General features: G+C 42.6%; 2 protein-coding genes across 2 annotated transcripts in view; one reads left to right on the forward strand and one right to left on the reverse strand.

The window, feature by feature from the left end:
• Positions 1-27,252, reverse strand: part of plekhh1 (pleckstrin homology domain containing, family H (with MyTH4 domain) member 1) — a 125,310-nt gene that overhangs the window by 65,799 nt on the left and 32,259 nt on the right.
• zfp36l1a (zinc finger protein 36, C3H type-like 1a) lies at positions 21,789-26,272 on the forward strand. Its single transcript, XM_029460482.1, has 2 exons — positions 21,789-21,939; positions 23,050-26,272. Exons 1-2 carry the CDS (start codon positions 21,889-21,891, stop codon positions 24,109-24,111), a joined length of 1,113 nt encoding a protein of 370 aa, XP_029316342.1. The 5' UTR covers positions 21,789-21,888; the 3' UTR covers positions 24,112-26,272.

The raw sequence follows: 27,252 nt of genomic DNA on the forward strand, positions 1-27,252 counted from the left end.
GTTTGGGGTTAGTGAGCAAGAGAGGAGAGGGGCTTGACTGAGAAGATCACGGAGCCTGCCTGTCTTGATGAATCTGCTTTCCACAAACCAAAGTAAGACCAGAAACCAAGTTGGAGAAGAACAAGTATGTGTCATATATTTTCGTGCCGGAGAGAGGAGAGAGAGAGAGAGAGAGAGAGAGAGAGAGAGAGAGAGAGAGAGAGAGAGAGAGAGAGAGAGAGAGAGAGAGAGAGAGGGGTGTTTGAAAATAATGAATCACCAGCTGCTTTTCCCGAAAGAGGCCTAAATAAATAAAGTTGATTATCTCCAAATGGGATGTATTGGTCATTCATGAAAATCTAACGTTTACTTTGACTTTATGAGTCCAAGTCATAAGAAAATAAAACATGTGCTCAAGTGTTTATAATGTTTTTTTATTAAACTACTTTAGCACAAAAACAACCTCTGCAGACGTAGGATGGAGACGTTATGCTGATCTGAGTCACTCTGCACTTTCTGGCGCATTGTGTGAGCAACTAAAGCCTGTGTTGAATTATTGGCATTTTTTATACTTTCTCAGTACTCAATTCTGGAAGTACGTGGGTGTCTTTGACATTTTTAAGGTTGGAATCGAGAACCACTTAATGTTGTGTTTTGTCTGGTGTAGAAAAAAAAGAAAGGACGGAGACGAGAGAGAGAGAGAGAGAGAGAGAGAGAGAGAGAGACACACCAGCCATGTAAAAAGCTCGACTCTGAAGACATGCTGTAGTGGTTTTCACACAAAACATGACACAAACATCCTCCATCTGTACCTTTTCAAACACCACAGCAGGACATAACAGCCTGAGCAGCATGCAGCTTTATCTAGTCAGCTCTGTGATTACGGCATAAACAAGAAGAAAAACTGCACAACATCTACTCCCATAACATCAGGCATGTACTTAAACAACAATACTCAACACTCAAACATGCACATCTAATGAGTGAATCACCGGTTTCTTGCAAAGAAGATGTTTGAAACAGTCCTAAAATGGAATACATTTGAGCTGGCACAAGCACAATCTCCAAATAAAAACAACAAGATGAAATTGATTGAGAAGTTTCTCCTCAAGCACCTCCTTGTATACTCTGGGTGTTAAAGGTGCAGACATGAAAAGTCAACCTCGATTAAACGTTTGATATACCGATTCCAAAATTCAAGCATGAAGTATTTCACTTTACTCCTTGATCTCCTTCCCTCCTCTGGACTGTGCACATGTGGAGAATCTATTTTTACTGGTTTACCTGCGACTGAACCATGTGGACAGCTGGTTTCCATTTCCATTGGTCGAAAGGAGAAGCAAACATGGCTTCAACATGTACATTGACTTTCTAAATCTATAGAGTTGATGTTTACCCTGTAAACATCAACTCTATATGTTTCCTATATAGAAAAAAGTAATCATTACCTCGACCGAGGAGGTTATGTTTTCTGCTCGGGTTGTTTGTCTGTCAGCAGAATTACAGAAAGAAATACTTTTCCTGAACCTTGGGGGAAGGGTGAAGCACGGGCCAAGGTAGAACCCGTTACATTTTGGAGTGGATCCAAATTACACGGTGGATACACACACTCATTTTCACTTTTGTTAAAATTGCAAGATAGGGGGCACTTGTGCTGCATTCATGAGGTGTTGGAATAATCGGAAAAATGTGTTCCCGAGTGGGAAATTCAACAGTGTTGTTTAAATGAATGAAGTAATACAAGACTAAAACATTTACTTTCTTGACAAAAGTTAGATGAGAAGATGAACACCACTTTCATGTCTGTAACCAGAATGTGATTAGCGTAGCTTAGCATAACACTTGGTAACCAGCTGATGGTAAGAAGAGGTAAATCTTGCTGTTTTCACACTTCAGTTTCAGTTTGCATGTTCATCTTTAGAGACTTAAGAGAAGAGGCTAGCTGTTCCCCCGTTCCCAGTATGTATGCTAAGCTAAGCTAATCAGCTGCTGGCTGCAGCTTTACATTTAAAAGACAGATATGAGAGTGGTAGCCGATCAGTCTTCTCATCTAACTGTGAGCAGGGAAAGAATGTATTGTATATCTCAAAATGGCAAACTTTAAATAATAATGCACGAGCCATGTTGCAGTCACTACCTGGACCCGTCTACACATTTGTAAAGTAGAGCAGTAGTACCAAAGTATCCAGCATGTAATGCATTAACCCTCATTAGTCAAGCTTAACATGTCAATGAACTACTTAAGTTCTGCTCCAATTTCTTTCTCTTTCTTAAACGTGCTAGTTAAAGATTGCAGCACTGCTGTACACAATGTGCCACTGCATCTGTAACAGTGACATTCAAGCTGTTTCCATCCACCCTTGTTCAAGAACATGTTCAATTCCTGAGTTCTCAAGACACACTAATCCCACAGCACACACAGCTAAGAAATGATTACAAGACTATGATCACAGTGTTTGGGTTTCCTACAGTCGTGCCCCTGGGACAGTGGTCACAGCTTGGTGGGAGTCTAGTCATGTTTTTGTTCCAATTGGCTTCCTCTCTGCGAGCTGATTAGAAAGTCTGTTGTCCATTACAGATGTTTTTTTGAGGCGAAAACAAAGTAAACCTCTAACTGACTATTTTGGTTTGCACACGATCGCAGAACAACACAAAGACGTAACTCATCCCTTCATGTCATGACACACCTGAAAGTGGGATTCACTGTGAGTGGAAAAATACCCAACGGCAATAACATCAAAAGAAAGTGCAAGAGGAAGCTTGCCATGTTTTTCTTCAGATTTATTGCCCCAGAACGTCAAACTGCTTCATCACTAGTGTCTATTCAGAGCTGCACAGTTACACATTACATCATTAATTATCACTAAAGGCATTATCACAGCTAAGAAATACTGTTACTAGTTACAGTCCTGCATTCAAAATGTTGTTTTTACAGTAAAAGTACAAAAGTATAAGCATCAAACTATACTTAAAGTACCAAAAGTAATAAGTAGAGTAGATGGTAGAACTACTCATCATGCAGAAGTTATAATATTGTATTATTATTATTTATGCATTAACGTGTACATAACAGTAATGTAGAAGGTGGAGCTTATTTTAATAATGTTATTATTATAAAGCTGGGCTTTTGTTGAGTAAAAAAGTGCAATATTTGTGCAGTAGAAATAGCAGAAAAGTACTTGAATAAATGTACTTAGTTACTTTTCTACTGCTGCTGCCACATCCTTAGTATTAAGGGTATCAGATGACAACACCGGGGACAGACCTCTTGCTCTTTCCTTTGCCTAACTTGGTCGTGGAGAGCTTCTTTCAGAAGGATCAAGACGAAGAACACACCTCAACTGCGAGGAAAAACATCTGAGCCATGGTGTCAGCGTCCAGCACTCCTTCCCATAATGCCCTCATCCCTTTTATATAACCATTAAATCACTGGCGGATGTGAGAGAGGAGCAGCGGGGGGCTGGGAAAGAGATGAAGACAGAAAAAGAAATAAACAAGAAGGTGTTTTTCGGCCATCGCAGGCGTAGTAGGTCAGTGAGCGGGAGTCCGACCTGCAGATAATGACGTCAAGCGTTATAAAAAGCAGGTGTTGCTTTAACATAGCTAATATGGTGTGTTATGGCGGCGTGTCTCCATGTGTTTGTGCTTCATAATTAAAACATTTACAGACTGCGAAGAGCTTTCAAATTCAGCGTCATCCCTTCCAGAAATGACTCATCTGGCACTTGTTGAGTGCATGAGAGAAATATTTTAACACTCATAGCTTTTGCATATCTACGTCTGTAGGTGATTGTTGTTTGAAAAGGCAAAGCGTGAGTTACACGGTTTCTGACTGCGATTCATTTATTCGTCGAGGTAAGAAAAACATTTTTTATCATCACAATCACATCATTAAATCCCCTCACACCAGATAAAACACTGTTTCGGTTTGATGCTGCTTCAGAAAGGACTCTTTGGCAGCGCTGACGGCCCCCAGTTTAAAGGAATGTACTTTATACAGTAAAGGATTGTAAGTGAAGTGATAAATTAACTGTACGTAGGGAGAAACAAAGCACTTTTTATGAGACTAATATTCTACTTCCGTGAACTCTATTGTCACGAGTCTAGCTTGAGATGTTGTGACATGGTTTCCCCTTTTAAACTTGAGTGAGTGGCGAGCTGTGTCCATAGGCGTGCAGCCCGCCGCCAGAACCTGAAGTGCAGCACGTATTGAGGAAACCGCTCCAGTTGGAGAAATCGGATGCATCTATGGGGAATATCCCAAAATAAACCCCTCTGTTCTCCCATATCAGGCCTTGTGTAAATAAGATAGCACTGCAGGCACACTGCACCATGGGAATTAACCAATCCAGTCCTGTAAACATCAGCCAATGACTTCTGGCAGGCTGGCCGGCTCTCAGGAGGGGAGGTTCTGCGCTGGAAAATAAATCACTTTTCTGGGAGGATTATGTGTCCACGGTCCCCCGTCCTCCCGGGCCCTCCACCCAAAAATAAACAGGGCCAAGCAGAAATACCAGAGCTTAAGCACCACTACAGGAAATAATTTGGGCTTGTTGCTATAATTTGGGGACATTATTATGATAGCATTTGCATTTTAGTCAGACGCAAACCTTTTTGCGAGCACGTTACACGATCCCCCTCCTCCATGTGTGACTGTACATTCCTAGTAGTAGAAATAAACAGAATAAAGGATCCTCTGAAACATTCGGACGATTAGATAAGAAGCTAATTCACTTTCTCTAATTCCTCAAATAGTTTCCAACACAAAACTGAGGTCAAGTGAGCTTCAGATGCTTTGCAATCCAGCAGTTGTTTTTCGGGGACTGTTTATGCCATTAACAGGTTCCCAGAGGAAGTACTGCAGCACTATTTAAACCCACTTAGCCTGGTCCTCCCTAGACAAACATAGAGGCCAAGTGACAGATGCTGAATAAAGGCTTGGGTTGGAGCAGAAAAGGTATAATGGTGAGAATTCAGCTATGATCTTTTTTATTACACACAGAATGTTTGAATAGGAAGGGTTAGAGTTAGGGTTAGGGTTAGGGTTAGGGTTAGGAACTCATTTGGTGCTTTTTAGGTCAGAAACTGGGCTACATTTGGTTAAAAAGCTAAAGTGTTTCTGGGTCAAGGTCACATATAACAAATGTTTCAACATCTCCCAAGGAATTGTATTATTATTGGAAGATTCTGCAACTTTGCACATGATTCCAAGGTTTAGTATGAATGCAGGAACTAATATGTGTGCCATATATGTAACGAGGAAAAAGTAAGTGGGTGTGTAGCCAACCTTGAGACTGGAGTTTACGTCCCGTCACAGACACACAGGCAGATAACTTTTAATGACCTCCAGCTGTTTAGCTCCTCCCCTTGCTGCAGTGACGTGCAGGTGTACTTCAGGACCCTGTGACATCACTGTCGGGCGTGTCTACAGGTGCATTAACGCAAACTTGAGAAGTGAAACAAACTTATATCTTACAACCAGAGAGGGCAGTGTTAAGTTACTCTTTAAGCAAGTGCTTAACCCTAACCACACCTTGACCGTAGTCCTTGTATTTGTTTATTATAACTAAACGGTTCCATACTGTAGTTGGTATTTACAGATATTGAAGAGAGCGAGAAATTTAAAAACTGTTGGGATTCAATGTAAACAAACAAACAAATGCTCTCACTGAAAATAATTAAATAAAAAATAGTCTGGTGATAAAGTTACTATATTCAACGTGTAGCTGAATGTTGTAACTGAAATGCTCTTTAAACAACTTTAAAACTTAAAACGTTCCATCAAAAGTCAGCCGGCTTTTAACCTCAATGTTATTTTTCTTGTAGAACACCAAATCTTGCTTACTGCAGTTTGTCAGCATGGAAAACTTGATTAGGATGTTTTCTACCTCTGAGTTGTTTATTGTCTGTATCTTAGGAAACACAAGGGCTGCCGTGACATTTTGCAGAACAACAGACTCCCTGACCTAAATAACAATACCTTTCGCCCGATTGATGATCCATGAACATCATGGAAATGACAATGAAGCATATCGAAGCGCTTAAGTAAATGAAAGGCAACAATGGGGGGGGATTTTTCCGAATGGAGGAGGCTGCTGTTGTTGTTCTTGCTCTTTCATGCTACTAACTTATTCTTGTGTGGGCATGAATGGGTTAAACGGCTGAGCGGATGGATGCTTCATGCCTTCATATGTACACAGAGGCATCAAAGAGCGGAGCGCTCCTCGCCTCCTCTGCATGTTCCATACAGTCTGCAGCACAACTTTTACTCATACAGTACAAGGCGCGGAGAGAGTACAGGTGGGTGGCACGCCACACAGAACATTCCCCCAGCATCCTGTTCAATATGTCTGCACAAAGGTGCTGCAGCACCACAGCACGCCTGAAAACACATCATCTGGCAGGAAATAAAGTTGATTCTAAAATGTGCACAGTGGTGAAAAAGAATTCAGGTTATATCAGCTCTGAAATAACATAACCCTTTTTTCTTGTGGCGCTGTGATAAGTAGGTCTGGGGAAAGTAAGGGGGCTTCCTCTTTCCACATCAATAAGATAAGAAAGGAAGTGACATAAGTTCCTGCAGCGAGCTGTGGCACGAGGCTTCGAGAGAGCGCTGCATGTGTTATATGTTCACAGAAATAACTGACACTTCAAATCCTCTTTTTTTGTCTTATGATGCTGAGCTAAAGCTTTTGTGACATTTAAACGAACGCCTTTAACTGCGTGAGAATATAAAGCAGGTTGTGTGGCGGTGATCTAACCTACAGCCTGTTAGTCATAACCTGATGATTACAGATAAGAAACAGGTCCGGCAGTAACCTCTGTCGACCTGCAGGACCAAGGCCTTTGGGAAATGTTTTGCTACTTGAATTTGATCAGATCAGTCAATATTTCTAAAACACTGATGCACAGCTTATAACTTGAGTATTAACCTTATAATGTGCATTAATATTACTCAGTTTGACAGCACTGCTGGTATATTCTAAGAGTGGATCTCTCATTTTGTAATTAAACTCAACGAGGCTTTTATCATGTGATCGTGCCAGAATAAATGAATACAGCCAGAGGAGATGTCTCCGAGGTAGAGACGTGATCTTCGGAGCCAGATCTCAAAAAAAGCACATGAGAACATGGCCGGGGAAACATTGTTTGTAAACTCAACCCTGAACTAGCGACTGCCGGGTTCACAGTGTGAGTCACAGCCTGTGGTCTCGCCAAGTGTTTCAGCAGCTCGGTAAACAAGGCAACAGAATGCCAAAGAGGAGAAAGTGTCCTGGAAAGTACCCAAGAAGAAGCTCGGCTGTGCAGACGCGGAGGGAAAGTCATCTTCAATGAAACGATAAGAGAGGACGCGTCTCTGTCGAGCGCAAGACTGAAAGAGAAAAAAAGAAGTCTGTGTTGCATCACTAGTTTTACAAAACAAGCTTTGGTTCAACACGGCCCTTCACCATCTGAGAGGGTTTTTTAGAAACCATCCAACTCAGACATGGTCTAACCTTTTGTTCTGTGGGTGATGGAGTAATGATTCATAGTAGACGCTGAACTTTCCCAAAATCAAGGTTGTCGAGGGTCATCGTGCCCCTTTGGTTCTGATAATGAACCAGTCGGGCCATACGAGTCGACACACCGTCGTGAGTCAAAAGTCCAGAGTTTGAACCCGTTCCACTTTGGACTTGGCTGAAACTCAAGAGAGGCTACAGGCCACTCGCTCCCCGTCTGATAAACAACTCCCGGGCAGAGAAAGGAAAGAGAGCTGAGCTGGATGTTCGCACAGCTTGTACACAAAAAAGAGCTGCTTTGCAATAATGTATTAACATATTGGGTAATAAATACACACTATGTTTGAATATGAGGTATGTTTACACTATTTTCCACAACTAAAAACTTGAGTATGTGGAGAATTCACATTACAAAATACAAGTTTGTCAAACTGGCTTGATTTCAGAGCATACCGCTGATGAATATAACATTAGAAACGACTCACGGCTACGAGACAATAGTCCAAAAGGTGGTGAAACAGCTCTGAGGTGATCGTGGAGAGCGATACTGCAGTGTTTCCATTGGCCGACCATGCACATCCCCTCGGTCAAAGTTGAGCAGTGAATCACACCGAAACAGGAAACACTCATGAGTACACTCAGGTGCGTTGGAAATGGAGCCAAAACTTGCAGGACAAGCGTTTAGTGTGACCCAACGTTTACTGTGGCTCCTGGTTTTTATTGCTGATGTTACATTTGTTTAGAAATGTGGAGCATTAAAGAGCAATATTAGCTGACATGATGAGGTCCTGTCTTTTCCACAGGTAGCCATTTGGACTTGTTATAAAAGAACAGGTGTCACTAATAACATCAATGATGTCTATTCTCATTCAGGTGTCCCAGTGCGCCATGACAGTGCATCCAGCAGCTCGATTAGGTCACTCTGTCGGCCCACAAACAGTTCCACGGTTTTTACTCTAATAAGCTGATATGTGACCTGGAGGTCAATAGTGTGGGTGTGTGTTTGTGTTCATGCCAATTGGTAAAATGAGGTTGTGGGAGTGAGAGCGGCCGGATTCACGTGACATGTTGAAACAGGGGGCTTCAGTTACGAGCCTACATGTTGCACATTCCTGAAGGAATTTATGTTTAAAAATGCACAAAACTGAGAGCAAGTAATATTAAGTAACTGGACCCTGTCAAACTGTCACAGGCTCTATCTTCCTCCCTCGAGCCTTATGTTGACTTCTGATACTGTTGTGTTTGAACCACATCGCATTACATCAAGACCTGAGCACAGGAAGTGGGCACAAAGGGGAGTTTTGTCAGAGGCCTAAAATAACTCGTCAGACAACGAGATGTATGTCTCTCAAGTTTTCTGCTTGGGCGCGTCCGTCATTGTGCTCCACTAACAGCTCATTGTGAGAACATAAAGGGGAGATATATTTTAAAAACAGGTGACGAACCAGTTACCAGTTATCCAAGAGAACTATGGCGGTTCAGCCTTATAGGTCATTTATTTTAATCCACTTAGGAAAGAAAGGCATCAGTGTAGTGGCTGCAGAGTTCATTAGGCGGTGACACTATTTCTTGGGAGTCTCGAGGGTACCGTCTGTGTCAGGGGTCGGTACTCCAACTTCAAGGAGGTCACCTCTTTAACGGCCATGAATCATCACAAAACTCAACACGCAGAGTCGTTCCCACAAGAGCCTTTAGCCACCAAACTACCGACAGTCATATAATGTATGTGTCATTGTCATTGTAAGGGAGATAGGTCAATAAAATATCTCACCACAAAACCCTAATACCTCAACCCGTGTCGGGAAATGGCTGTGCAATAAATCTCTTCAGATGTATTTAACTTTCTTTAGGAGTTTCAGGAGTTTTATCATCTTTTTTTTTTTTTACGATTCATCAAATGAAGGTGTCCACCATGTAACCTTCCTTTGGGGAGGATGGACACATTTGTCGCGGAACAAAACACAACAGAACCTCACATATAGTGGAAGGAAGATGTAGACTAAACAAAAACACACCAGGAGTTTACATTCAGAGCTCTGGGACTGTAAAAGCGCTGGCATGGCTGGTAGCAGCCGCGTTACCACACCACAGATGTGCAAAGTACAACTACTGCACTGTAAGCGGATTCCTACTCAAAGATGCATCTGTTCCTGATCTGTGATAATGCTCTGGAAATCAGAAAATTGCAAGTCATAATATTATTACATTACTTTTTATGTGGGGGTTTTAGTCTTTCTTCTTTATATCCCTGCTCTATATATACGTACAAGGGATTGCATACTCGATGCAGAGCTTCTGCTTTGTCATTCTTCACTGCAGACGTCCCAGAAGCAGCAGGAAAGCAGGAAGCTCCCCCCCCCCCCCCCCCCGCCCCCTCCACCTTCCTTTAACCTGGCTCAGACTGCAGCCGGGCCGAGTGAAGGCCTCAGTCTGATCCGCTCCTCCTTTTTAACTGTTATCATGCGTGCATGAAGGCGTCTTTACACCAACACACAGATTTATTTTAACGCACGATTCTTTACGGGCATTTTCTTTTACACAACTCTTAAACCCGGTGACACATGGAGGAGAAATAAATTAGCGTCACAAAAACGCAATCTCAAACAAATTCTCCTTTTTATTCCTTTGCCTTTCCCTCCTCCCCTCTCGCCTTCTAACTACTTCCAAAAACCCAGCTCTCCCACTCTTTCCCCTCCCTATCCCTCGTCCTCCCTACTCCCCTTCCCCCCTTCATCTTATGAGACCTCTCACTGACAGCTGGCTCTGATTATGGCTGTGAAAAATGGGGCAGTCACGCCAGCAATCCCCCCTCCAGCATTCCTACAGCATGACTCCGCACTTTCTCTCTATACTGGAGCTCGGCCTCCCTCCCTCTGCATCCCTCTGTCTTTCTTCAGCTGTCTTTCTTTCTTTTCTCTCTTGTTGTTTTACCATTTAAATACCGTATACAAGCAGAAGAAAGGGGCAAAGTTTATGCAAGCAGCTGTTTGTTTGAGGGGATTTGTGTCCTGCAGAAATGGATGTTTTAAAAATGAGGGTATTGAGGGTGTAAGGGGAGGAGAAAAAAGTTTGAATGGGAGATTATGTTTGAGTTAGTCATACGACAAAGACAGATGGAAGAGAAATTGAAGCAGCTTCTTCACATATGGAGCACAATTCGAAATCACAGTGAGCCCGCACAAGAGCAAACACACTCCATCACCGCCTCGCGCTATGACGTTTATGGTACATTACATGGCTATATAATGGTTACAGCATGTCCGAGAGCACATTGTTTTGGCAGATTTCTCCATATGTACTTATTTATTTGTCTAATCTGAAACCACAGAAGCATAAATGCTGGTTGGGGTTTTGTTACATGATTTGGCTCCGTTGGATCAGTTCAGACCATAAAAAGCTGCACTTCTAGCACATCTCTCCACACCTGTGCTCGTCCGCCAAATGTTCCACATTGGTTGCGTCCACTCTCTCCTGCTTCATATACTGGAAAATAGGAAACAGGCCCAGAATTCATAACAGAATCTTGACGCCATAAAACTTAAAATAGTTGGCTGGGAATTAATTTTCTTCATCGAAAGAAAATGATCATGGGATTAATAGATAGGGAGTCATAATCTGAGCAATAAAAATAGATGTTACAGCTGAATAATAGAGTATACTATAACATTTAATGAGACATTTAAATGCATCTGCACAGCCCTGGATTTACTGTGAAGATCCACAAATGCTTTGTGGATCGCTTTATCTGTGGCTCTGCGTCTCCGTCACTTAAGGCGTCTTTCAGTGAGGTGTGTGTTTGGAGACAGGTAATACATTCAGGTTAGTACTTTGTTGAACTATTTATTTTACTCTAGATGATAGGATATGAACGCTATCACAATTTTAGCCGCATTTAAGTGAATGTAAAGACTTTGATCTAGTAGATAGTTTATTTTTATTCTAAGCTACAGCTACATGCTAATGTTTGCATGCACACATGCTCACAATGGCAATGCTAACAAGTTGATGTTTAGCATGTGTAATGTTCACATTCAGATAGATAGATAGATACTTTATTGATCCCGATGGAAATTTAGGCATCCAGTACCTTAAAAGACACATTAAAAGACATATAACATATAACATTCGCCGTCTTGCTTTAGCATGTTAGCATGTTAGCATTGCTAACACTTGCAAATTAGCACTAAACACAAAGTAGCTGAGGCTGATCATAAACCAAAGTCTTGGATCATCAAAGTCTTTAGGATTCATCCTGAGGGGGGGAATGAATGTTTCTACATAATATCATGACATTCGATTCGATAGCCATCAAGACATTTCACAAAAAACCACAAATGTCAATTATGAAAGTTTTAATGTGCCGTGACTACAACATCAGATATGTAAGTATGACAAAGTATTAGATTCGAGAACAAATCCACTGAGTGCAGATAATGTTTCCAAAAAGAATGAATTGAATGTCTTGTTTAATTTTCCTACACCCTCCGCTGTATCTCCTACATGAGAAATACCTTGATAATCTCTGTTTGACTGTCTAACAGGGGGTGTGAGGGTTGTTACAGCATGAAGTGAGCGCTGCAGAGGCCAGCAGATGCCTTGTGTCAGGTTGCATAAACAAGATAAAACACTTTCATCCATCATGCAGCTGAACTTGGAGCTTTAGGCCCTCTTATCCGGCTCAAGGCACCTTGTTGAAGCAAAGACATTTTCAGGGCGCCAACCTTCATATTACCTCAGTGGAGATAAATCATGGCTGAATACTGAGCTCTATAAATACACACTATATGCTTCTCTCTCTCTCTCTCTCTCTCTCTCTCTCTTTGCCGTTTGGAAAAAGCGTCATTATTATTTCAAAACTCTTCATATTGTAATAAAAAGTATTCAAAGCTTACGCAGAAGGATCTCACAAGACAGCTGTGTGATGGAGGCTGCTGATTGTCAGGCTTGTCAACAGGACGGACTTATATCCTGTGTGTGGGGACAGCCTTTCACTCAAAGTCAAACACAAGGTGTGATACTAGACTAATGTCAGATTGTTTAATGTAAACACAGGAGGCGCAGATTCTACGTCAACATTGATGTTATCGATCAATATGAACGTTTGAGTGGTGTTTACTGTACACCTCCTGTGGTGAGTCACGCAGCGACAGAGTTGCCCACAGTGAAAGCTCCAGTGCTGGTCGCACCTACACATCCGCCTTTAGTCTGCTGACTCTGTTCCATTCTGTCTCTCCATTCACAAAGACTCAGCGTACAACATTAAAGCCTGATGTGTTCGGACTTCTAGCCAATATTGATGATCAAAGCAGGTCAAGGTGAACTCCCAAGGTGCCTGGAAACAGCTGTGGAGATTTTATGAAAATAAGGTAAATGATTGACGTCACCATATTAAACTTATTTTTAGTTCCCCCCCCCCCCCCCCCCACCGTAGGGATGGTGCTCATGTGGAACTCATTTCATCCTCTTATTCATAATATCTTTGATTTTACTGGATCGTGCCGACATGCGTGTTGCCGTTGTCAGAAGATCTGAATGAGTGTCTCACATAGAAATTGACCGCATCCTGCTCCTAAGCCGGCATGAAAGCAGAATAAAAATGATTTTCTTTTTTCCAGTTCGAAAAGCACTTTCATAAAAGATGATTAGCATCAAAACCTCATTTTGTGACTCGCTTTTTTCTTTTACAAATCAATTTCTCGCTGCAAAGACTGCCGTGAGTTTTATTAACTCTGGATCAAACATGCACATACTGTAGCTGGTGCAACACAGATTCGATGCATGTGTGCGCCTGGTAAAGCGCTAAAAGCTCTTTATTATGATAAGACAAGTTCAAAATGAAGATTGGAGTTTAATGGTGTACACGCAGTTCCCACCAGACAGCATTTGGACCGTTCTTCCCTCTGAGAGTGGACTTGGAGGGCTTTACCGGAGTAAACACCGTTAACAGACAGTTGGAAGGTTTCAATGAGGAGAAAGGGGGATTGTTTGGGTGTATTTTGGCAGCGGTTCTGGCGTACAGTGGTACTGGTAATGGTATGAAAGTGGGGGCTGTCGGCTTCGGATATTTTGGTAAATGTGCCATTATTTATGAGTCGGGTGGGCTGAGGGGGGACAATAAACTTTCATTTCTGGGAAAGCCATTGGATTTTACTAGACTTTGTAGAACCTATAATAGTGCAAGGCAAGAAAAGAAAAAAGGCAAACCAGAAAGTATTTAACAAGCGCAAGAAGTGTTTCCATATTCAGCTGTCACACAACACAGCGTGAGTACTTCCCTGGGATGATCGAGTCACGTGCGCCTGATGTGACACTAATAGTGCTTACTGGAAAAACATACACTAGTAGTTGTGTGAATGTTTCCATGCTAATGACATTAAAGCACTCAGAAAATGTAAAAAACTCAACTCAATGCAGAATTCATTCCGCTTTTTACTTGTTAACACTTCGTATTGCAAACAGGCAAACTTGCTGACACACATGTTGCTGGTGGCAAATCATTTAGTCACGTTTTCAGCCCTCAGATCTAATTAGACCTTCTTTTATTTCGGGAATCTTCTAGAAACGAGAGAAAACAATCCTGCGGTATTATGAAGAAGAAGACGTTTGGTTGTCAGAATTCTTGAAACAACAACCGTTTCACTAAATTAGCTCTTGTTGCACCATGCACAACCCAAGTAAACAGTATGAGCAAGGTGGCGGATCGCATTGATTATCCAAAAAACAAGCATGGTCCATGATACAAAGACGTATAAGACTATTACATGCAAGACTCCATCCTCTCTATCCAACCTGTAGATTTAGTCCTCCATGTTGGTGGAAAAAGGAGAAGTAGATTTATGTCAGAAATAATAAGACCCCGCAATGTTAAAGGCTCAAAAAATGGACTAATTGACTTGTTAAGAAGGCAGTGGTTTGGTCTGGACCTGTAGCTGCTTCCACATTTTGGCAGACAGGCAATTAGACCCCTGTGTGGTATATGGCTGGATAACAATCCCCATTGTCCTGTTGGATATAAGAGGCCAGGAACTGCCCTGGACTGGATGTTAAACCCTGGCAGCAGAAAATTACAGCTTTGGCCAGGAAAGCCAACCGAATGGGCTGATTCTTCTCATTCAACCCAAAGGACTCCACAAAGCTGCACCTTCTTTCACTGCCAGGGAAGAAGACAGTCTGAAAGAGGGAGAGGAGAAAGAGAGGCGGAGTGGGGAACAGTTGGGGGGCATTTGGACTGGACCAGCCTCCAAGACCCAGAGGGTTGTTTTCTTTACAAAGACAGAAGAAAAAGAAGTAGCTTAGACTCATCTTGGACATCAGACTCTATTTTGGGGCTGTGGGCAATCACACAAAATCCCTCAGAGTTGTTTTCTTTGAGTAATTGGGAGCGCTTTCGCAAAATTACAATCAAAGCGGGAAGAAGGGGATGCATTCTGGCCCCTGTGGGAACATAAAACGCTATTTGAGTCTTGTCCATATTCCTCTGAGGAAATCTTTCCGCCATAGGCTCCTTGATCTTTATCCACATAGCTTGAGTTTTACTCATTTCCTCATCGTTTTCCATTAAAGTGAAGACGGATACACTTCACAAGCTCATGTGCCTCTCCGGGAGCCGCGGCAGGTCACAGAGAAGAAAAGAGCCAACGTTACAAGGACTTTTCATCTCAGGAGGATAGGCAAAGGTGCAGTTTAACAGATGAATAATACGGCTGCTGAAGCTGGAACACCTGTAGCTTTCTGAGTTCATCACTAAACCCACCTACAGCTTCTCTTTAGCTACACTACCTCCTAACCCCTAAGCAGAGACGGCCCTGAACTGCACACTGCAGCTAAAGAAAACACACGCAGACAGACAAATCGCAAGTCAAACTGCCAATTTGACAACACATTGACTGATAATGGAACCAGGAAACACACTACAAATATAGACAACATAATCAAATACCAAAAGGCAAAACAGAAATGTGCAGACAATACTGAGAATATGACAAATAAACTGAAACAGGAAGCAAATCCCAACAACACAAACAAATACAGAAGCAAAACCGAAAATGCTTCAAATACTGAAAACACAACCCGTCTGCATTTGTGTTGTGTTTTCTGTAATTGCTGCACATTTCTTTGGGCGGCATATGTGTTGTCAAATCGGTGAATGTGTTTCTCAACTTGTTTGTGTTGTATGTCTTTGCAGCATTTTTCCCTAAATGCTGAGCATGTGTTGCTTGTGTTCAAATTGCAGTTGGTTGAGCGCTCAGGGCCACAAACAATAGACACCAAGTAATCTGCACATCATTTGTAGAACTCTAATGCCAATAAAGACAGGCACCAAAAAAAGGTTCATATTAGATCTGCAGTAACAATAAAAGCACGTCTTTTCCCAATAAATCATCACACGCCTACAACGAGAAGGAATGTGACATCAGCGTATGCCCTGAGTCGACTGAGGACGGCTCACTCACACACACATCTGATCCGGTTCTCGCAGATCAACATCAGTTTAATCAAAACCACGCTCCCATTAATTCTCACACCATCAAAAGCTAATTTCCAAAAGTCTCATTTACGAGAGGGGAGCTGTTGTCGAACACAACATGCAACCGTGTCAGAAGAGCGTCCTCGTCAACAGCATCTGGAGGAATATCAATAACTGGAGAGAAGATGTCCAATTCAATAAATCGGCGAGGGGGTAAAGTGTGAGAAAAGTGGGCAGGGTCACACGGGGCGGTTGGCTTTGTGTATTGTCCAGAGCTGGACACATGGACTGTGTAATTCTAGTCCGGGAGTGACCACACAGGGCCGGTTGTGAGGTCTGAGAGTGCAGGAGAATGGAGACAGATGGGACAGGGGCAGGAGTTTTTTGGTGAGAGAATGCTTTCCACTGTTCCTATGCCATACAAAGCTCATTGATTTTTTTCCCCTGCGTTGAGTGAGGAGCTGAGGAATATCTCGTTTCAGCGTCCGCCGCATGGTCATGACACCTGGACCAGGGTCAGGTCTGTCCGGTCCCCAGCGGAGCAACACTGAGCCCAGGGGGGGGGGACGGGGACTGGACACAACGAGCACCAGACTTCTCTCTGCGTCCCTAAAACCTTCCCGAAGTGTGTCTGCACATGCGTTCCGTCAGTGTGTCTGCATTGTCATATAGCTGCGGCTATTGTCAGATTTCCATAGCTTGATGGCTTTGACCTATGACGTGACCCCTAATGTGCGAGTGGAAAACCAAACTCTCTGTCCCAACAGCCCTCTGGACAGGCAAAAAAAATAGTTCCTCAGGAAACACGGGTCAGGAAGTCAGAGGAGGAAACTGGCCTTTCGTTCTAAATACAACCTTCCTCTGGAGGACCGGCGTGTCAGCAGAGAATTGGACAGTAAATCTCCTTTAAACGCTGACCCCTCACTCTCTTGTTTTGTTGCCATGTCTTTGCGACCTCGCATTTAACCAAAACATCATATTTATTGGTCTATTTTGCTGCAAATTGGCACTGACGGAGGCCAAAGACTTTCATTTCCAAGATGGTGTTTGTTTTGAACTCCGGTCGCGATCGTAATACTGTGACGCATGCGTCAAAGCAATCCGAATGAGCCGAGGTCTCGCATTGATGCCGCATCCCACCCAGTGTGAGATGAAGGGCAGTGGAAGTGGAGTGGATGGGCACGCTGGAGCGATTCATGGGAACAACATCAGCAAGAGCAGCTGGCGGTTCACCACTAACAATGCTGTGGCTACTCTTATGGACAATTAATCGCTTCTAGTTCTTATTCCTCCCCCCCCTCCCCCCCCCCCTCTCTCTGAGGCTAGTTTCTCCCTGCAAGATGACCACAGTCTTCTCATATGAAATTGACAAACATACCATGAGACATGAAAGGAGGCGATCATGGATGGCCTGGCTGTCAAAGCTTACAAGAACCGGATCACACAAATTGGGATGTGGGGAGAAGAGAATGTACACAGAAACAAAACCCCCCCGACACATGACAACATACTCAAAAGAATCAAAGCCTGTTTGGGTCAAACTCGACTGTCCTTTGCGGCTGATTGCTCAACACTGCGTCCTGTCAGTGTTACGAAAAATGTGCTCACATGCTGGGGGGGTGGGGGGTCAGGGGAATGGGAAGTTATAGCAGTGTTAAGTAATCTGTGGCTTTTAATAGGAGAGTTTTCTGTAACGTATCATGCGTCCACTGGGGAAATGTACATGAACTTTACTAAAGTACTGTTATTAAGTTTTTCCATTTTACAATAAAATACAAAACATTTCATACAAAAAAGTACTTAGTCAGTAACTTTGTATATCAAGATTTTACAAAGAAATATCAACTTAATGCTTTAGTGCTTGGGTTATTATACGGGTAAACTACCAGCACATAACAACAACAACAACACATGAGAGACATTTCTCTGTATATTGAGTACTTTTACTTTTACAAAGTGTTTTTACATTATGGTAATACTACTTCATTTATCACAGACGCAGAACAAAGTAGGAAAGAGTGTAAATAAAAACAAAATACAAACAATAAAGAGGATTAATAAGGTATACAGTAAAGTCAAATATCTTATTTTCCACCCCTGCATGCTTGCCAGTAATTATTATTTTCACGTCAATGTAAAACATGCAAAACACATTTCTAGTGAAGAGGTGAAGTTCCACTTACTGTTGCTCATAATCCCCTGCAGTTTTACGGAATTGAAAATACATCTGTGTGTGTGTGTGTGTGTGTGTGTGTGTGTGTGTGTGGGGGACTGTTTCTTCCAAAACAGATACTTCAGCTGGAAAATGAACTTTATAAGAAATCATAAATGCCAGTATGCGGCAAACAACCAAGTCACTGGTGTTCATCAACAACCCTATCAGTCCCCAGAATATACATGATGTACCCTGAGGCGGTAAAAAATACTAGTTATTTCTCCTTTAAGACGTTGTTTAATGAGCCTGCGGTCGCCCGAAGTGGGATGTGGTGCAGCACAGCGTGAGATTACCTCACAACCAGTCTGAGCATTTTGTGTTTTGTGGAGCTGATAAGTCTCTTTGCTTCATATAAGGCCAATAAGTTAGCGTGTCAGTGAAAAGGCTAATTACACAATACACAGGCTCAAAGGCCTCAAAGCCGCACGAGGAAACAGTTTGACTCTGCTGACCTAATCTTCTGAAACGTTCTGATAATCTAAATGTATGCTTTTAGGCAAACATGAAGAGACTTTAAATACTGTACAAAGAGAGGGGAGTAAATAGGAAGTGCACCAAGAGGACAGAGGCAATGAAGAACTCTGCCCTCTGTTGGCCTTGAAAGGGGACTGCAGGAAACTGTTGCTTTAACAGACTGTCACCACGGACAACTTCCAATTTGCAGAGATTCCCCATGACTTCTTTCATCTCCTGTTCAGTGAGATAAAAGATTTAACATCCAGTCATCCCACTTAAACCTTATCAGTGACCTCAAGCCTCATCCTCCCTTGTAAGGAGGGGGTCATCAGCGCAGGAGGCAGAAATCAACCATGCAGCAGAGGCTGAGGAGTGACTGACTGCAGCTCCAACGGAGACTGATAGGGAAGGCAAGCCGAAGAGGAGGACAGCTTTGACCTCGAGGAGCACAAATCCTCAGAAATTAAGTCTCATGAGAGAGAACTCGACTCCTGCCTGAGGAGAGCTGAGATTTAGTTTGTTCCGTTTGTGTGTTTCACTTGGGAAGTGGAGTGATTGGACAGGAAAACCTCCTAAATCTTCCACTTTTACAAGCTGTGATGGAATATATATACATAGTCAGAATAATGTGTCCTTTTAGTCAATCAGCAGACAACTAAAGTGCATCTACTTTGATAATTGGTCATTTTCCAAGCAATAAATACCAAACATTCTCTACTTCTTGCTTTTCATTAGCGAGATTTGCTGCTTTTCTTTGACATGTGTGATAGTATGTCAATTATATTCAGATTGTACCGTTGGTTGAACAAAACAAGACACTCGAAGAATCATCTCGGGCTTTCAGAAGGACATTTTTCACAGTTTTCTGACATTTGAAAGGTCAAACAATAAACCGAATCTTTAGGTGCGGCCTTCATTTTTTAAATTTTAGTACTCTGTTAGAAATGTCACCTTTTCAACTAAGTGCTGCAGATCCTGTTTTGCAAGTTTTTTTATGCAGAGCCTAAAACCGTAAAACCTTAAGATGCCACCAAATCACATTTGGGGAAATGATCTCGACTTTGTCAGAGAGAAAGACGAGTTTTTCTCGACATGTTTTAAGAAATCTTAAGTATGTTTTTGCTTGTGAGTAAAGATACAGAACACTTTTAGTCACTATAGGACGATGCGTTGAAGTCAGCGCCCGGATATATAAATGCATTTCAACTAACACAACTTGTTTGCGCAATAAAAACCTGTGTGTACTGACGTCTGCAGGGCACTGTGTCAAAATGATTGAGTTTACTGACTGCATGTTTAAAACAGGAACACATCTGACAATATCGCCTGAGACATTTTCATTTTGACAGGAAACAGGTGCCTCCTCCTGAACCTGGAAGGACAACTGCACCGCACAATACCAGGCAGGCACGATACATCTGAGAGTATTAAAGTAAACAAGTGCAGTGTGTGAGGCTTCTTGAGGCCAGCGTCCAGTAAAGAAGACCTTTCACATCAGAGGCTTGTTGTTGTGTGTTGAAACCTCCTGACCTCATAGAGTTCAAATGTGTCTTCTGCACTTAAATAGCTCTGATTGTGTGACATGCTATGAGTCCACTCTTTGCTGAAAGAAAGAATATAAAACTCTGTGATTCCCCCCCCCCCCCGCAAAGAGACGATCGATCTGATCTACTTAATCAATCAGTGACAGGGCCTTTGAACTCCAAACAGCTCCGGCTCGTAAAACTCTTTTAATGTTAAAACACACACCCTCGCTCTGTGTTGTGACGAGGTCCAGAAGATCTCAGAGAGTTATATCTACTCGGGAGCATAACGTAGTTCCTTAAAGGTCACACTTAGATCAGAACTGTGTTTGAAATAGAGATGCTGCATTCAAGGCCTGTACGAACGAAATTCAGCATTTCAGTACAAAAACAACTTCCCCTGCCTGCTTCACGGCTGCTAGTGAGACAAAGCTCTCCACCCCCTGTGTGGCTTCTGTATAGGCAAAGAAGAGGAAGGGAAAAGGGAATGTTTTAGCCTCTCTCTCTCTCTCTCCCCACCCCTCTTCCCTCATCTCCCTGGGGCAGCACTGTGTAGTAATAAACGTCTCCTATAAATCTCCCCCTCAAGCCATCCCCCCCCCCTCCTCCAACTCCAACTTTTCTTTCCTTTTTTTTAGTTAACAGCTTTTCTTCTTCTCCCCCAACCCTGTCTTTCTTTCCCCTCCTCTCTTTTCTATTGCAACCCAACCCTGACATTGACTCTGCACATGGCCGATGGCTGCTCTGTCATGGCTTTAGAGGGCGGGAGAGAGAGAGAGGAAGACGAAGGAGCACAATAGACTTGTATAGGTGAAACCAGCTCTTTCATATGTTTCTGCAAGCATTGTTGTCACTGGCTTTGGTTGAATCTGGTGAGATCACTCGTGTATCAGGTTATGATGGAATGACACATCCATGCACATATTCAGCAGCGTTATACCAGCTGGTAGCAGAAAACAGTGAGAGGAAGAAGGGTTTAATGGGACAATAACTTTGGTCGGGAAAGAGTTAAAAACCCTGGCTGCCTGCACTCACCGGAAAATCCCACAAGTGACGTTACAGTGCAGCAATTAAGAGTAAATTAATTACAGAGTAGTGGATGGTAGCTGAAACCCTGAGGATAGTGCAACGCCTCCCCAGAAAACAACTCCAGTTTCAGGATCAGACTTCTATAAGAAAAAGAAGGAAAGTAAGTTGTAAACTACTTTTTGTCTATTGATAGTGTTTTATTTACTTTAACTATCAAAGTAAAGACACTATTCCTCCAATAAAGTGAACAAACAGAACATGTAATGCATCCTAAGTGTAATAAATCATGTATAATCCAAATTCTGTCCTAATAAAGTCTTACTATAGAGATGAAGGTTATCTTTACTGCATGCTGCTCAGAAGTAAAAGCCAACAACTGTTTAGTATTCATTCTGCGTGCAACAGTGTAGTAGCCTAATCTCAAACAAACTGACATCCCACTGCAAGTTTGTCCCTCAGAAAAGAGAAAGAAAAAAAAAGTTGACTGAAAGTTAACGCCCAGCGCTGCAGGCTCCTCCTGCAAAGGATTATAAAGCAAATGTCGGGGCTGGTGCAGGGCAGAGGGGGAGTTCTGCAGGGTCAAAAATACACAGGAGCTGCAAATCAAGAAACTCAGCAGACCAGCGCAACTTTTCTAACAAGCACACTTTGTTTTTCTTAGTTTTTTTTTTTTTTTTTTTTTTATAAACTACTTTTGATTGAATTCTGGTCGCTGCAAAGATGACCACAGCCGTGGTGTCGCCTTTCTTCGACTTCGAAGTAATGAACAAGGTAGCTTTACAACTTCTCTCTCTCCCTTGTCTTGTTGTAGAAGTGTGTAAACGTTAGCCTGTTAGCAGCAGTGAGTTAGCCGCTGTGGAGGAATGATGAGCTGCATGCCCGCGGCCCTCTGCCGTGACGCGCCTGTGTTGAGGCTGGTTTGATTTGTTTTCCCCGTGTCTTTAACTTCGACTGTTTGCTTACTTTGACCTGTTGTGTCCTGTCTAAACATCGTCGTGGGCGTCATTTACGTTAAAACAGTGATTGAAAAGTGTGCCGAATCATGCCGGTAACTTAACAGTAACTGTTAACACTTGTTGAAATGTTAGTTTTATATCCCAACATGTGCCACGTCAGTTAAACTAAAAATGTCTAGTTTTGCCTACCGGTTACGGTGCAGCTTCGTACGTGTGCTTCGGTTTATTCATGAGGGCAGTTTTGCGCCACTTTTAATACTCTTCACAAAGCAGCCACATGCTCGTTAATCATTGACTAGATGTGTCTGTTTGACCTACTATTGCTCCTATAAAACTGTTTCTATCATTAACCTTGTTAATATTCATTGGGAAATAACTGGTTTTCAAATTGGTAACTGCTCACCGCCTAGTTAACGTCACTTCACTGTTTTAGTTTGCATATTATTTTCATGTTTTCAGTGTCAGATTTCCTTCAAACCAGCAGTTTTTTTCCCCCCTTCGCGGTTGTTTTTTAAGTAGATTTTATTCATGTAAATCAATGACTAACCTCCTGTAGTTTGGAAGTGTATTGAAAAGCAGTTTTGTCTTGTAATTCAGCAGGATGCTTTGCCACTTTCATTATCTTTCAAATGATGCAGGCTCTTTGTAGCCACGAGCAGCCCTGTGGCCTCATGTGCTGCTGCTCCATTTACTAAACAGGCACACATTCCTAACCAGGGCAACTTGCCAAACCAGCTGCTGTTCTATAGGCCTGTATCCGCTTGTGTTGTCAGAGCCAAAAAGCACACAGTCATGCAAGAGGAGGCTGTGGATTTTCTCTCTCTAGCCCACCGGCTCGTTAAACGAGAACCACATTGACTGTCAGTCCTGTCGAATATGTAAAATATTGTTTTACTCATGTTGCGTGTTCTTTGTGTCTCTGCAGAACAACAAACTTCTCAGCTACAACAACAACCTGGGTGCCCACCATCCCATGTCTGTCCCTTGCACTGGCACTAATGTGCCCATCTCCAGCCCCGCCGGAGCCCTGCTGGACAGGAAGGCGGTGGGATCTCCCTCGGTGGGAGGCGTGTACCAGCGGCGGCACTCTGTCAGCAGCTCAAAGTTCAACCAGAACCAGTTTCTGAACAGCCTGAAGACAGCGGACCACTCCTCACTCATCTCAGGGCTTGGCAATGCCAGCAACAACAAGGAGAACCGCATGCGAGACCGCTCCTTCTCCGAGACGGGTGACAGGCTCCTCAAGTGCCTCGGCCCTGCAAGTCCCACCGGCGGCAGCCAAGTGAACTCCAGCCGTTACAAGACGGAGCTTTGCAGGCCCTTTGAGGAGAACGGTTCCTGCAAGTATGGAGACAAATGCCAGTTTGCTCATGGAATCCATGAACTGCGCAGCCTGAGCCGCCACCCCAAATACAAAACTGAGCTGTGCCGCACCTTCCACACCATCGGGTTCTGCCCGTACGGGCCTCGCTGCCATTTTATCCACAATGCTGAGGAGCGCCGTGGTCCTCCCCAGCAGTGCTCCCCTCTTAACTCCTCCAACAAGATGGAGAGGCCTCGACTGCAGCACAGCTACAGCTTCGCAGGCTTTTCCAGCTCAGCTGGGCTGAGAGACAGCCCCACCTCGGTCACCCCTCCACCCATGTTCTTCCCCGATGAGGTCCCCGACTGGCCCAGCAGTAACCCCTTCACCTACTCCAGCCAGGAGCTGGCCAACTTGTTTGGGCCCAGTCTCAGTATCGGTCCTGTAGGCACAGAGCCCAACACCCCTGCACCTCCCTCTCCAACAAGCACACCTTACTATTTCAGACCCATGTTGGAGTCCCCTCGCATGTTCGAGTCTAATGGCCCTCCATCCGACTCTCTGTCAGACCAAGAGGGCTACCAGAGCAGCTCTGGAGGCAGCCTGAGTGGCTCCGAATCCCCCACGCTGGATACCACCCGCCGCCTTCCCATCTTCAGCCGCCTCTCCATCTCTGATGACTAGACTGCTCCCAGTGACTTTAAGTTCGATGACACAAAGAGAACACGGCACTCCCCTCTACCTCTGCCCTTTTCCTACGCTTCCCTCACACAACACCTTGTTAGCATTGTAAGGATGCAGTCAATTAAGGGAACTCTCAACTCAAACTGTCATTTCACCCCTGTTAATCTGCACAGCAAGTTTTAAAAAGTACCCTGCCATGTGTCATAGTGCCAAAAAAAACCAGAGGAAATTGAACAATGAAAATCATCATGAGAACAAGAATTGACTGTTTTGCCAGGTGCCACTTGTTTTTTTTTTTTCTTTCTTCATTTGTTCTTGAATGTGTAGCAGCACAAGTGGCCTTGGAAAGGGGAGTGCATTGCACTAGCCCCCCCCCCCCCTTAACCTCCTACCCTTCTCTCCCCTCCCCGACGATACCACTTCCCCTGAGCTAGCTAGAGGGTGTTCACTAACGTAACTGTAGATCTACAGCAGCCGTTTTTACAGACTGAGTTAAGACAAAAAGGAAAAAAAAATAAAGACCCTGAAAGATATGAATAGATTTTAATAAGAAAAAAAGTGCCTGGGGCGGTTTCTGCATGTGTTTAGGGTGAATGGACTACTGTTTTGTTTTTGGTTCTTGGTTCTTTCTCATTTACCCCCCCCCCCCCTCCATCCACCCCCCCCATCAGTTCTTCTCAAGCCCTGTCTTATGTAATTGTGGACTTGGAGAGTCTGCAGGAAGGACTTTGAACTGGAAGTTGGTTATGATCCCCTCCTCCCTGAGTTTTCTCCTCCTGTTGCTGGTCACTGGCTCTTTTTTTTTTTTTTTGGGAAGGAAGTCTTGATATCAAACTGATCATTAAACCTGTAAGACTTTGTCCCGCCTCTCAACCCTGCCCCCGCCTTCATCCTCGACGATCTGGGAAATTCCAGCCTTCCCATGGTGCAGTTGTACATCCTGCGACTTGATGAGATCGGATCTCCAAGCTATTTTACGTTACTTCTTCCCCCCCCCCCCCCACTTTAGTACCTGCTCCGAGGAGCACTCTACTCATTACATCCCTTTTTTTTTTTTTTGCTTTTCTTTATTTGATAATTATTTTTTATTAATGTTATTATTACGTTTTATTATTGTTTTGAAAAACTTTCCAGACAGAAGGTTTGCGTGTCACTGCTTATTTAACTTATCAGAACATATTTATTGCTGATCATATGCATTTTTTGTTAATTTTGTTTTGTATTTATCTGGATAATGAACAATAGAATATATTTTCTTTTATGTTAAATTATGATCTTCCATATTAATCTAAAGATTGTGAAGACTTTTTTGTCAGTTTTCCTTTTTTTCACAGTTTAATATATTGTACTTCAATGACTTTTGTTCTGCAACTACACTTTGTCAAAAATGAAACTTAATTTAAAGCAAAAAAAAGATGTTTCGCGTTTTGATTATTTATTGTACTTTTTTTTCTTACTCCCTCTTATTGGACTGCAATTCCATCTGAACTAGATCTGCTTGTATTCATTCCTGATGTTTTCCCCTCCACACCGTACAATAATCTGACAGTAACGGTAGCTAACTGTTGAGACGTTGCTTCACCTCGGATCAGATGAGTATTTACTCGCAGGACTTGGGTTGATGGTAGAAGTAAAGGTGTTCGCATCACTGGTTTAGAGTTAGAAGACTGGTTATGTTGAATGTCTTCTGTCAGTAATGTTCTTACACCCAGTCTGTTATTACAAGCAATAGCTGTGACCAAATGGGTGGAGGAAAGTTCTTTAAAATTAGTTTTCCTTTTTTTAAATTTGATTGGATGCTTGATGCACTTGCTTGGCCCCCCCTCTTGACCATTGGAAGTGCCTCTTTGAATACATTCCAGGTAGCTAAGGCTTCTCTGCCTTTTTTTTTTATATTTGATAAATGGAGGACAATTAAGTTTTGTTTTTTTTTAATCTTTTAAAGTTACTTATTCTGTGATGCCTTCACGTGTTCAGAAGAGGTAAATGGATTTTGACACAAAGAAAGTAAAACAGTGGAATGTATTTTTTCAGCCATGTTTTTTTCACTACAGTAATTTCTGTGAGTTTATATGAAAGCCTGTTTTTTTTTTTTCTCCCCTTTTTTTGTAAGTATTGATGCAGTTAAGTCAATAAACCCCGTATTTTTTGAAAAGTTAAACTGTGTTGTGTACTTTGGGTTGAAATCTACACCTTTAATGCAGTTATAGACACAAGCATGATGCTGCAAAATCTGTTTTAATGGAGGTTAAAATACTTTTATATACATTTTATCAGGTTTCTACAACTTTGACTTGAACTCCTTTTTATAGGAGCATTAGCAGAGACTGGTTATTTTAAAGTTTGCACGATGTTCAGGGAATTAAGTGGTGTTTTCAAGCTGACACACGCCCCATAAATCCTCTAAGAATTCATAGAAAGAAACCTTTTTATAACTCCAAACCTGCCTAAGCATCATCGCATTTTAAAGAATTCTTCAGCATGAAAGAAATGCAGTAATAACTCTTTACACTCGTGCTAACAGCTAATTCGGTATACATTTAATCATGCCAGTTTGCCAAAAATGTAAACAAATATAGGCCAAAACTCAATGCAACATACAAATTAAATCTCAGACTTTGAAGCGCTCTATAAAAGGGACAAAACATGTTTACAAATGTTCTATTTAGTTCTCTTTGCATAAAGCAGAAGTAAAGGGAGTTTCAGTGTGGTGGAAGTTGATTGGTGACTGCACAGAGGAGCAGTCGGGGGTATTGACCTGGAGATGATCAAACATCATTGAGCAGGTTTGGTTACGCAAAGTTGAGGTTGCAGCAGAAATATTGATCAGGGACGTAATCGTTAAGTTTCCAAGAATAAAAAAGTGTGTTTTGCTTAAGTTATCACCTGATCAATGATCCTGAGGTTACAGGTGTGTGTGTGTGTGTGTGTGTGTGTGTGTGTAAGGTTATTTCTGCTCTGAACAGATGAGTTGTAGGCTGATTTATCGAAACATAAGATGTGTTCAATTTGATATTATTTTTACATAGATAAATAAATCCAGTCTCTATTTCACCAATTAAAGGTATTTGATTTCAGGAACAACACATTGCAGCTTCCCCTTCATACACTCCACTCCACATCCACATAGCTTCTGCTTCC

This window comes from Cottoperca gobio, chromosome 22 (assembly GCF_900634415.1).
Source record: "Cottoperca gobio chromosome 22, fCotGob3.1, whole genome shotgun sequence".
NCBI lineage: Eukaryota > Metazoa > Chordata > Actinopteri > Perciformes > Bovichtidae > Cottoperca > Cottoperca gobio.